The 12,110-nt window shown below is 38.1% G+C and overlaps 1 protein-coding gene across 1 annotated transcript; it reads left to right on the top strand.

Moving 5' to 3' along the window:
• The first annotated feature begins 3,998 nt into the window (after positions 1-3,998).
• Positions 3,999-11,619, top strand: LOC123866574 (midnolin homolog). Its single transcript, XM_045908218.1, has 5 exons — positions 3,999-4,435; positions 4,566-4,653; positions 4,783-6,239; positions 8,794-8,881; positions 9,668-11,619. Exons 1-5 carry the CDS (start codon positions 4,236-4,238, stop codon positions 10,079-10,081), a joined length of 2,247 nt encoding a protein of 748 aa, XP_045764174.1. The 5' UTR covers positions 3,999-4,235; the 3' UTR covers positions 10,082-11,619.
• Positions 11,620-12,110: the final 491 nt, after the last annotated feature.

Below are 12,110 nucleotides of genomic sequence, written 5' to 3'. Positions count from 1 at the left end.
ATAAAAATCGTCACAAAATTAATTTTACTTTCATATTAAAACGGGTCTTGTTTGTGTTAGATTAACAGGGCTCTCTCCGTTACTTACTCCATACAATCGTAGTTCCAATTTCATTTAAATATTAAGCAACCAAAGTCCATGAAATTTTGCAGACATATTCTAGAAATTAATATCTGTGCCTGTGGTGTTTAAGATTTTTCTAAAAATATGTAGTTTCAAAATTACAGGAACTCAAAGATTTGTATGTGAATTTTTAAGACCGCGTAACTTTGAAACCGAATATTTTAACAGAAATCAGGCAAACCACAGGCATAGATATTAGTTTCTAGAATATATCTGCAAAATTTCGTGGACTTTGGTTGCTTAATATTCAAATGAAATTGGAACTACGTTTGTATGGAGCGAGTGAGGGAGAGACCCCTCTTAAAGCTAGGAATTTAGTTGATAATAATCAAAGTTGACCCATCAGATTTTACCCATTTTCTACTTAATAAACTGCTAGTTCAATTTTGTTAGTACAATCTACTAAATTAAAATATAGAACCAATCTCTATAGTCAAAAATACAAATTATGTATACATTTTTCTACAATATTTAAATATCCAATGTTTATATTATTATATTGAAATGTGTGCCTCGCACGCTAGTTAATATTTTTATCTCTAAAATAGGTAAATTTTTAAAATTCCTCATAATATATTTTTAGGGCACAAGATGACTATGTACCTAATTTTAACTCTGGATCTTTTTGATCTGTGGATTGAGTAATCGTTCGGTCCGTAAAATGGTTTATATAATTATATTGATTGAACTATACTTTTTTTTTTAAATAAATATATGTAGATAATTACATATTTTATCTTTTTGTTATGTATGTATATTCTGATATTCAAAGTGATGTTTGTGATATTTTTGTTGATGCACTCATTAAAAATACTTGTTAGGTAAATGAAATCATTTATTGTTGTTTAATGATTTGTTCAATATTCAGTACAATTAGTTTAATTACATTTGACGGAGGTTTTTGGACGTTCGTTGGTCTAATGGGGACCAATGGGGATTCACAATGCCAATTTATCCCGAGAGGTGGCGCATAATTGAACCGACCGTAGAGGTAGTATATAATCTGTGGAACCGACTATACTGAGCTATCAAACGCCAAAATTTTACTTGTACGCGCTTCTAGTATAAATTATAAATTAAAAAAAAAAAATTTAAAGGCATGCAAAATAGCTTCTACATCTTTAAATATAATAGAGCCTCGATAGCTCAACGGTTGAGGAACGGAGTGAATTCCGAAAGATCGGCGGTTCAAACGCCACTCGTTGCACGTCGTACCCACTCCTGGCACAAGCTTTACCCTTAATTGGAGGGGAAAAGAGAGTATTAGTCATGATTAGCATGGCTAATATTCTTTTTATAAAAAAAAAAATCAAAACAATCGTGTAGGTATTGTATCGATACAAATCTAGCAAACAAACAATGTTGATTTTGCCGCTCGTGCCGCCTTCTGAGATCTGTTTTGTCTATGGATCCCCATTAGCGAACCTAAAGGGCCTGCACACACTGGAGGACGGGGTCTATTCAATTTAATATTTATCCAATCGAAATAAGATATACAGCGTGTAACCAGGACGATAGCAAAAACGAAGACAGGTGATAGTACTGATTTTAACTGATAAGATACCATAAAACAAAGTTCGATTTTTTTTAATCCTGTATTTTTTAAAAGATCATAACACTTTGCAAATAAAACATCTGATTGCCGCTAGAGGTCAACGAATGTTCCGTAAATAGGTCACTCGAAGTCAATGCCGCGTCTTAAGTTGGGCACTGACCCGAGTTTTGCATGTTATACAATGCGGGTTTGAAAAATACTAAATCACTAAAAGTACCTACAAGATAAGGCAAATGGTTATTGGCATTGGATTGTTTTAAGGTAGTATAATTATAACGCTAAGTTTTTGCTAGAGTTCTGGTTACGCCCTATCTATTTCAATGATCGGTGCTCTAGAGAAAACTGCGCTGCGGTGCTCCGAGGTCAATCACCGAGCACCTTACTTCGATCACCTTATTTCGATTGGATAAATATTAAATTCAATTGATAAAAAAATCCTCTGCCGTCCCGTCCTCCACTCTGCGCAGGCCCTAAAGAAGCAATAGTTCGAGTAACTGTCAGAGCACACTTGAAGAGTGGAGTCGAAGCTGCGCTTTTACCCGACTGCGACAAAGCTTACAAGGAGAGTTATGTGTTTGACCTCTATGACTTATGACCGCTCGTAACTACTCAACTTAAAATGGCGGATGTTAATGCGCGTGTCGAAAAAGATGCACTGCTTACTAAAAAGTTACTTGTTGATGGAACTGAATGAAGCTTTGTATACTGTAGCGTCTGTTTGAAGTTGGATTGAGTTGACTTATAATATCTTAGTAGGTTTTGAAGGCAAATGTGCTCTGATGGAATACTTAAGTAGTGTGGAGTAAATGACAATTACTAGGTAATTTTATATTCGTCACTTTTAAAAATTTGTTATATAAAATGTTTTATCACAAAATGACCTTTCATATCATTCAAATTGATAATGCTTATTTTTAAAAATCATAGATTCCAATTTTAAAAATATTATGAAAATTTTATTGTTATTAAGTAAAATAAATATTATATCTACTTAATCAATTTGTTATATTTTGTTTACGTGCGCACTGTCATCAGATGTGTTTATATTGTGTTTAATCATGGATTAAGAAAGTGTAATCGACACTGAAAACTTTGGTTGATATACATTTTTTATTGAGAGTACTTATAATATTTAAACTAGGCGTCGTCGTGACAAAAATATGACATTGACGAAAATCGTATTTTTACTAAGTAAACATAAGTACATAATATTATTTTAACAATTAATACTGTAGGACATTATTTTTTCCATATATTATTTATTCGCCTACCTTATTCAATTTTCAGTGATTTCGCCAATCAAATATTTCTGTGTCGATAATTTTTAAAGTTAAAAAGTTGCTGTGATAGATGTAAAATGTATGTTGTTTTTTATATAAAATCGGTGGGTGCTGGGATAATAAAAGAGGTTGAGGACTACTATGTTATTTCACTTGAAATCCCTTTATATAATATATCTTAATTCCTTAACATAATATTGTTTACCCTAAGGACCTGCGCAGACGAAGGACTAAATTTATATAATATCTCTTAATTCCTTAACATAATATTGTTTACCCTAAGGACCTGATGCGCAGACGAAGGACTAAATTGTCCGCGAAGGACAAACGTTCCTCATCTTTTACTACGATGTTTCCTCGTCTGCGCAGGTCATAAGTCTATATAACATTTAAAAACATTAATAAATAATAATCTATAAATTATTATTTTTATTGAATAAATAAAATGTAGTATTACCCTGGAACTTTTAGGAATGAAAATTTCATCAAAATCTTTTGAGCAGTTATTGTTAATACTGGTTTTAAAATAAATTTAGAAGAACTCAACTTCTAAATTGAGTGGATTTTTGTAATCATGTCTTTGTAGGTTGGGTCATACAAGAATCCAGTAACTTATTCTATTATCAAGGTGGGTAAGTAATAATACTTATAATATAATATGAGCAAGCACCCATGTGTTTTACGATAAATAACAATAAATGAATTACGGTTCCTGGGTTCCTGTTATATTAATTCTAACTAGTTCCTGGCTGGGTAGTCCCATTGAAATACAGTTTCCTTTTATTTTCATTTTTAAATTTCCCGCAAAATGCTCTATTGACACAATGATGTGTGACGTCAAATCTTTTGACGTTCAAGTTCTTGTTTACGCAGAATTCTGTACGAAAAATAAGTATGTGGGTAATTTTGATTTACTAATTATTTTCCACAATAAAATTTAATTATAATTCAATAGAACTTAAACTAGACATCTACGTCAATTCTTTTGAAACTAACCTCATTAGGACAGCAGAAACCTCAAGCGAACAAAATATCGTACACAAAGCGTATAAAACGGAACGTAAAGTGAACATCGCTTCGCATCAGCTGTTAAAGAAAAAAAAATAACGGGAAATCGGCGATGGAGATTGGTCACACTGCGGCCACATCAAATCTGGGGGTCTAGCGTGTGACCCTGTTATTTCTATCCTGCAATAAAATAGCTGTGTAATCCTAGATAAGTTGTGCATTGTTGAAATAGTTATAAAGAAAATTGTTGTGTAATTTATGTGCAAAACATGGAACGTGCAACTGGAACAGAAGTGTACGGGTGTGGCTCGCCCCATTCTACGGACATAACGCTGAATATACAAACGACAACGGGTGGCAATTTCTCCATCAGTCTGAACGGTAAAAACACAGTGGAGCATCTGAAGAAGCTCGTTTCCAAGAAACTTAGAGTGTCAAAGGACAGAATATGCCTTCTGCATCGCGAGAGGTGAGTAGGGAGGCGTCGGACGCCAAGCATCTATTGTTAAACATAGGTATCACGGAAATAAGTTGCGTCGATGCGATGACGCATCCGCGTCCTTTGACACGATTATTGACAAATAGTTTGGTGTTCGCAGACAACTGAGGGACGGAACCCTGGAGGAGAACGGTCTGCTCGACGGCTCGCGAGTCATCTTGCTGCCGAGCGTGGAGACGGGGCTGCTGGTGAGTGCGTCACGCAGTGTCGACACCGCTGCAGCATCACGTGTTGCACAACTGTGTGAAGCTAATCAATAACAGTTTATCATTAGCTGACTAATATCACGTTCATTTTATACATATCTCGTTTTTCAGAGTCAGAGACCCGAAAACTCGGTGATGCAAGCTTTGGAGTCTTTGAATGACACACAAGTGAACGACTTCCTCAGTGGCAAGTCACCACTGAACCTGACGATGAGGCTGGGCGACCACATGATGCTGATCCAGCTGCAGCTGTCCACGCTGAACACCACCGCCTCCTCTATAGCACAGCACTTGCGAAACACTCAGGCCAAGAATGCAGCGCGCAACAAGAGTGAATCCAAAGACCCACCCAGTCCACAGACAACTCCACTGAAGCCCTCACAGTGTGACAGCCCTGCGCCCAGCAGTAGCGATAACAGTAAACAGGAGAGTCAAATAAGTGTCCTGCAGCAGCAGGAAATAGATATGCTACATAACTGTATCGGCCTCTACCAGAAACTCACCGAGGAGAAATATGCCGAGCAGGCTGCATCCAGCTCTGATAAGGAAGAGATGGATACCTCCAACTGCACATTGCTAGACATATCTGACTTATGCCTAGAGAACGAGCAGTCCCCCATCAAATCTTTGTCTAATCTGGTGTCTAGTCCGATCGACGTATCTACTTCCGAGGGCAGAGAGGTAGCACTAGGAACTTCAGTGAAAAATAGTTTAATAGATTTGTTATCTTGTAATAAACTGGCCGCGCTGGCCACGGACGCAGTTCCCTCCACAAGTGCCATGGCTGCCACCTCACACACACCAGACAGTTCTGTCAGTGATGACAGTGACAACTTTGATCAGAGCTCCTTCTTGGCTGAGAGCACCATAGATGAGTACCCAATGGAAAATCTGTTCAACAATGCAGTAGACAAGGGCCTGTTCGATGATCAGGACGAATCTATGATGGACCGAGAGATCTCAAATCTAGCAACCACTAGTCACGGAACCGAGGAGTCATCCGCTGGCCCCCTGCCATCCTTCCAGAGTCTAAGCGAGCCTTTGAAATGCAAACGCTTTCAGTACATGCTACATAAAACTTCAAAATTCAAGCATCCAATTGGTTTTAATAAACAAAAGACCTTCATCCAGTCTGTTGTTAATAAACAGAAGAAGAAATCGTCAAACCAAACAGAGGTTAGCCCTCAGCCCTCCACTTCTAGGACTGGATCATATGTGACAAGTGTGAAGTCACCTGTGGTGAATGAAGAGAGTATGGACACTGCAACACCTTCCACATCTAAACAGGTTAACTTCAAGGCTCCCGATGCTCCGAGAAAGCCTCAGAGAGTTTCCCCGACCCCACCCGTAGACACTAAGGCTCTCATAGAAGCTTCCAAGAACCTGACTCAGAAGTTAAAGAAGTTATCCAAGGAGGTGCTGACCAATAAGATTGATCTCAGAGCTCCGGAAGAGACTGCGCGCGCGAAGGTTGGGCCCGGAGCTGTTATTGAGACTATGAAGCATCATGGCAAAGGAATATACTCGGGGACCTTCTCCGGCACTCTGAACCCAGCTCTCCAAGACAGGTAATATATTTTTAACTAACTACAGGTTTTGACCCCCCCATAGATATGTTACACTCATATTGCATTAGATGATTTTTTTTAATTATTATTTACTAGCTGATGCCCGCGACTTCGTCTGCGTGGATTTACGTTTTTCAAAATCCCGCGGGAAATCTTTAATTTTCCGGGATAAAAAATAGCCTATGTGTTAATCCAGGGTATAATCTATCTCCATTCCTTTCAGCCAAATTCGTCCAGTAGTTTTTGTGTGATTGAGTAACAAACATCCAAACATCCACACTTCCACATTTATAATATTGTTAGGATTAGGATAATAGACTAAGCTGTTTTCGTTGATGCGTCTATGGCAACTTAGCAGTGTTTTTTGTTGATTTTCCTAAAAACTAAATTAAATATCCACTGATATAAGAAATAGTCCTGCTGTTTGTTTTCATCTTTATACTTGACTAGCTTTTGCCCACGACTTCGTCCGCGAACGTATCTTTGTAGTCTATAGTGCTCTGGGATAATATAGTTATCCATCAGTGAAAACATTTTTGAAATCAGATTAATTTTGGATATGGACATCAAACTAACAATCTTTACCCCTATAATATTAGTGTAGATCATACTTAATGTAAGATATTGGCACGTGCGATCATTTAAGTATACTTTTTCCATAACAACTGATCAAGTAATTTATCGCGTCAGCGTAGAATCTGCTAAATCAGCATGTAAGCATAATATTGATTGGCAATCCCAGTTTCAAATAATACCACTATTTTCGCAATAATAATTCGCTATGATGGTTTAATACCGTCATTTTTAATAGAACAGTTTAGAATAGTTTTTTATTAATACTACATGATGCCCGCTACTTCGTCCGCTTGAGGAAGGTTTTTAAACATTCAGTGGTTGAGCTTTGAAAAGTTGTGAACAGAACTCTTATAAGATCACTTTGTCTATCTGTCTGTCTGTCTGCCCGTCCGTCCGTCCGTCCGTTGGTAGGTAGGTGGGTCTTATAGTACAAGTACAAGTAAAGGAATAAATCCGAAAACAAAATTTGTGGTTACATCTCAAAATAAAATAAAATTTATTTACTAAATCACGTGCAAATGGCGCTGCTATCATTGACTAATTGCTGTATTGCACATAAAAACATTAAAATGTCTTGTACGATGGTACGGAACCCTTCGTATGCGAATCGGACTCACACTTGACCAGTTTTTTATAAATGTATTTACACCACAACTTCCATACAAGCACGACTATAAAAAATATACACTGCAGTGTGGTTATCCATCAGGTAGGTACATATGTTTCTTTTTTTTTAGTTTTTTTCTCTCTTAATACTTGGTAAATACTAGGATTTACAGTAGTTCGCCCTTTTACAGTGTACACCACTATACCGATATTGTAAATGCGAAAGTGTGTTTGTTCGTTTGTTCTTCAATCACACCGCAACGTAGCAACGGATTGGCGTGATTTTTCGCATGGCTATAGTTGAAGACCTGGAGAGTGACATAGGCTACTTTTTATCCCGGAAAATCCCACAGGATTTTAAAAACGTAAATCCACGCGTACGAATTCGCGGGCATCAGCCAGTATAATATAAACAGTGAATTTATAGATAAGAGAATATGATACTTGTATGTGAATAAAAAACTGTCCTTTCCTATTGAAATGGAAGCCAGAAAAAACCAGTTTACTAAATACAGGGAAGTACCTATTTATCAATTTCTCAAGCGAAAATGTAAGTGATAACATTATTTGCTCATTTATATTATAATACTAGCTGATGCCCGCAGCTTCGCCCGCGTGGATTGGTCAGATCCCCTGCAGCATCAGGATTGAGGAGTTGGACTCCAAATTTTTTATGAAACAATGTCGCAAAGTTCCTCTATCGATTAAAAAAGAAATGACGCAAATCGGTTCAGAAATCTCGGAGATTTCGGTGTACATAGGTAGAAAAACACAACTCCCTTTTTGAAAGTCGGTTAAAAAAGTAGCCTATTTTACGCCCTGGTCAATCCTCTACTTGCCTGTGAAAGTCCCGTCAAAATCGGTTCAGCCGTTCCAAAGATTAGCCTTTTCAAACAGACAGACAGACAGACAGACAGACAAAAATTTTAAAAACGTGTGATTCAGTTATGGTATCGTTCAAATAACCATATGAGCTTAATATGAGGTAGTTATTTCGAAATTACAGACAGACACTCCAATTTTATTTATTAGTATAGATAATACTATACTACACTTAACTACGTCACCACGTGACAGATAATTTTCTAATGATTTCCTTGTAATTCCAAACTCATTAGATTTTGATAAAGATGAGTAAATGGCGAACAAAATGAGTTATTGTTAGGGTTCCGTACGCGATACCAACAGGACCGTATTACTAAGTCTGCTGTCCGCCCATGTGTCTGTCTGTCAGCGCGCTTTATCTCGAGAACTATAATAGGTAGAGAGTTGAAATTTTGTTTGGTGTATTTCTATTGTCGCAATAATAACAGATAATGAAAATTTCAAAATGTCCACAATGAAAATAAAAAAAATATATTGTTCTTTACAGATACGGCCGACCAAAGAGGGATATTTCTACGATAATCCACATACTGAATGATCTGTTGTGCGCCGCACCGCCCATCGCTATATCACCGGTAAATATTGCAATATTCCTTATTTACTTAGTCATTTATTTATTATTTACTTTGCACTCGGGTTTAGTATTGCAACAGATGCACATAACATCCAATAAAAATAACTCGGTTCACCTGCACGGCTTAGTGATGAATTGGGATGACGCCTATGTCAAAAATAAATTATTTCTTAGGAATTATTAAATAGAGGGTCTTTCAAAATTCCTAAAATCTACGTCCCCTCTTAGTTTTAGGTTGGCTAACCTTTAAATGATCGATATAATTAAAAAAGTACGTCAAATAGCGTCAAACGTGACGTCACATTGTGAATTTCATTTTGTTTCGTGGTTTAATAGATTTTGGTCGCGCCACCATGGCACAATTTACTTCGCCAATTTGTGAATTTTATACAAGCTCCCTTACTAAGCGAGCGTTTTGACGTTTGATAAAAAGTCGCTGATTTGACTAGTAGTCATCATCACTATTATCGATTAGGCGGTACTGTTCGATATGATGGCAACGCCTCATCGGGTCAGCGTAACGATATCGCCGCGAGACTGGACGATATCGTCGCGAGACGCGACGAGTTCGTAACGTTATACTCGTCCAGAGTCATTCGTCGTATCGCCCTGTGGAGATAGGATAGTTTGTATCGAATTTGGTGGCACGACGAGACTCGACGCGACTCGTGCTTACTAGTATGGGGTTTTTTGGGAGTTTTGGGGGTTCCGATGGCATGAGAGAAAGAATTGGATTGAATTTTTGAACTTTATCTTGTTTTCATATTATGTTACATGATAATTCCAGAAGGAGCCAAAGCATTCCTGTTCAAGCAACACAACCAAGGAGCAAACGAAATGCCACTGCAGCCAACCCTGCTCGTACGGGCGCTGCGACGGACACCCGTCCGGCTCGCGCCAGTGCACTTGCCTGCACAAGGACAGCGCCGCGTGCCAGTGCACTCGCCTCGAGCCCGACCTGTGCCTCGCTTGTAACGGGAAACCCGAGGAGGCCTGCAAGAAGTGTGACACCGCCAAAACGTTAGCGTTGGAGAACTCCAAAACGAAATGCAAGCTGGAACAGCTCAGACTGGTGATGCAGCAGAAGAAGCAGAGGCGCGAGGCACGGAAGCTGAAGTCGTTACCGTATACGACCCCGCAAACTATATCGCCGCCCGAGAAGCCCAGCGCGCGGCAGGAAGAGATCGAAACTGTTGGCTAACACACATGATCGGTTCCGTGCGGTACCCGTTGCTAGTGCACTGAGAATTCTTGTTGTTTTGAAGTTAAACTTCTAAAAAAATCTAATTACAGACAGATGATTTTTTTTCGTCTATTAAATAATCTGATTGGTCTGCTGAACATCTCAGATTATGTGAACGAAGATACAATATCGTAATAACAAAAATATTCTTGTCATTTAAGTTGAAACAAACTACTAGTCGATTTTATCTTATCTTCTGAACTAAGCGCTTTAAGCGTACCACTATACCCATACTTTTTTTCAAGTTTCGTGACGCGTTATCGAATTATGAATTCCCAGTGCACTGGCAATGCACACGTCGCTTCAATACTGCATTTGAAGTGTGCAACCTTGTTATATATTCTAAATTACCATATTTAATAGTATCGAAGTGTAGACATTAAAAGCTAAGTGCAAGTGCATGTACAAATGAATGGTATATATAAATTAGCAAAATCCTAGTTGATAGTTTAAGTAAGGTGCTGTTTCCACGAGCGAGTTTATGTGTGAATATGCTGTGATTTTGCCGTTAAATTGATTCGTGATTCACAAGATTTTACTTCTCACCAACGTTGATAGTATTTGAGAGTTAAAGTAAAATGGTCCTAAATGACCTTGTTTTAAAGTCAAAAATTCAGTACCATCAAAATTGGTGAGAAGTAAAATTTCGTACTGGGGGTACTGAATACGTAGCGGAAGAAAACCGAGGTGGAGATGTCAAAATAGGCGCGAACACGTAAACCGAACACGTGGCGAAAGCGAAACGAGGCGAGGCTGAGTCGCCATTACTCGAGTAGAGTATTTATGCCAAAGCAGCTTTCATATGAATGTATGAATGAATATACTTTAATTGTACACCACAAAATTAGTACAGGTAAAACACATACACAATAAAATATAGGCAGGTAGGTACAATTTGGCGGCCTTATCGCTACCTAGCGATCCCTTCCAGGTAACCAAAATGGTGAAAAGGACATAGCTATAGATAATAGTGGTAAGTGGTGGTAAGTTCTTATGACCAGTATTATACAGTATGGGGTATTTTTTACGCATTCAATAAATTTTTCGGTGGCCATCTCGTCCACAAGTCGAATAATCTGTAAACATGCGAATGCGAATTCGATTTCTGTGTGACGTCGTTCATACAAAGTCAGCTGATACAGTTATCTCGCTCACGCCTCGCTTCGCCTTTTCGCCTGTGGTTCGCCGCGGAAACGGTTCGCTCCGCTTCGCTTTCGCATTACTATGTGACTAGCTTCGAGCGACACCGTACATTACACCATAAAAACGCTTCACCACGCGTTCGGTTCGCCTACGCGTACGCTAAATTGTATATCTCTTACTATTATCTGTTATTTTCCTTTGTTTTGTTGCGTTTTATCGTTTAATTAGCTAATGAAAAGTAAATTGTTGTGTTAAGGGCCGAAACTTGGAACCGAGGCGCTGCATCGCCAAAGACACGGCATGATTCGTGAAACTAGAATCTTTTCTGTTGTCTTTTTCTATAATGTCTTCTTCGTTTTTCGTTTGGTGGCTTTTTTTATCATAATTGCGATGCATGCCGTTAAATTACGTCTAGTGTTCAATCTAAAGCAAGGTGCTTTGGGACGCAATCGCATCACTGTTTAACGCCTTGTGACGTCATTGCGGTTTTGAGTTTGAGCCTTAGGCTGAAATCCATAGCGCGTACTTTGACTATCCTCAGACTTTAGTTTCAGTTAAAACGAGACAGATTTATTCCAGCGATATAGCGCTGTCTCGTTTTAACAGTGTCTTAAGTCTGAGCAAAGTCAAAGATTTCAACCTTAGAGAGATTCTATAAGCGAACACTCCTCGCGAGCCTATATTTGTAGTAATCAGATTTTCTACAGATACTGAGTTATAGATATGAAGCCATGATTTTAATGAAGTAATCGTGGATAAAATTATGCCACCATTATTAATTATTTATTTTTGACATAATTAATTATTTTTTGACAGTCTTTTTGAGACTACGAGTTTACTACAG

The sequence above is a fragment of the Maniola jurtina genome, chromosome 7 (assembly GCF_905333055.1).
Source record: "Maniola jurtina chromosome 7, ilManJurt1.1, whole genome shotgun sequence".
In the NCBI taxonomy this organism is placed as follows: Eukaryota; Metazoa; Arthropoda; class Insecta; order Lepidoptera; family Nymphalidae; genus Maniola; species Maniola jurtina.
The sequence above is the reverse complement of the archived record's forward strand: the minus strand, read 5'-3'. Positions and strand labels throughout refer to the sequence as shown.

Bases quoted from the DNA above. Each gene is read 5' to 3' on its own strand.
- LOC123866574 (XM_045908218.1), top strand. From the start codon at position 4,236: ATGGAACGTGCAACTGGAACAGAAGTGTACGGGTGTGGCTCGCCCCAT. The intron at 6,240-8,793 runs GTAATATATTTT...TGTTCTTTACAG, and splicing joins AACCCAGCTCTCCAAGACAG to ATACGGCCGACCAAAGAGGG. The intron at 8,882-9,667 runs GTAAATATTGCA...TGATAATTCCAG, and splicing joins CGCCCATCGCTATATCACCG to AAGGAGCCAAAGCATTCCTG.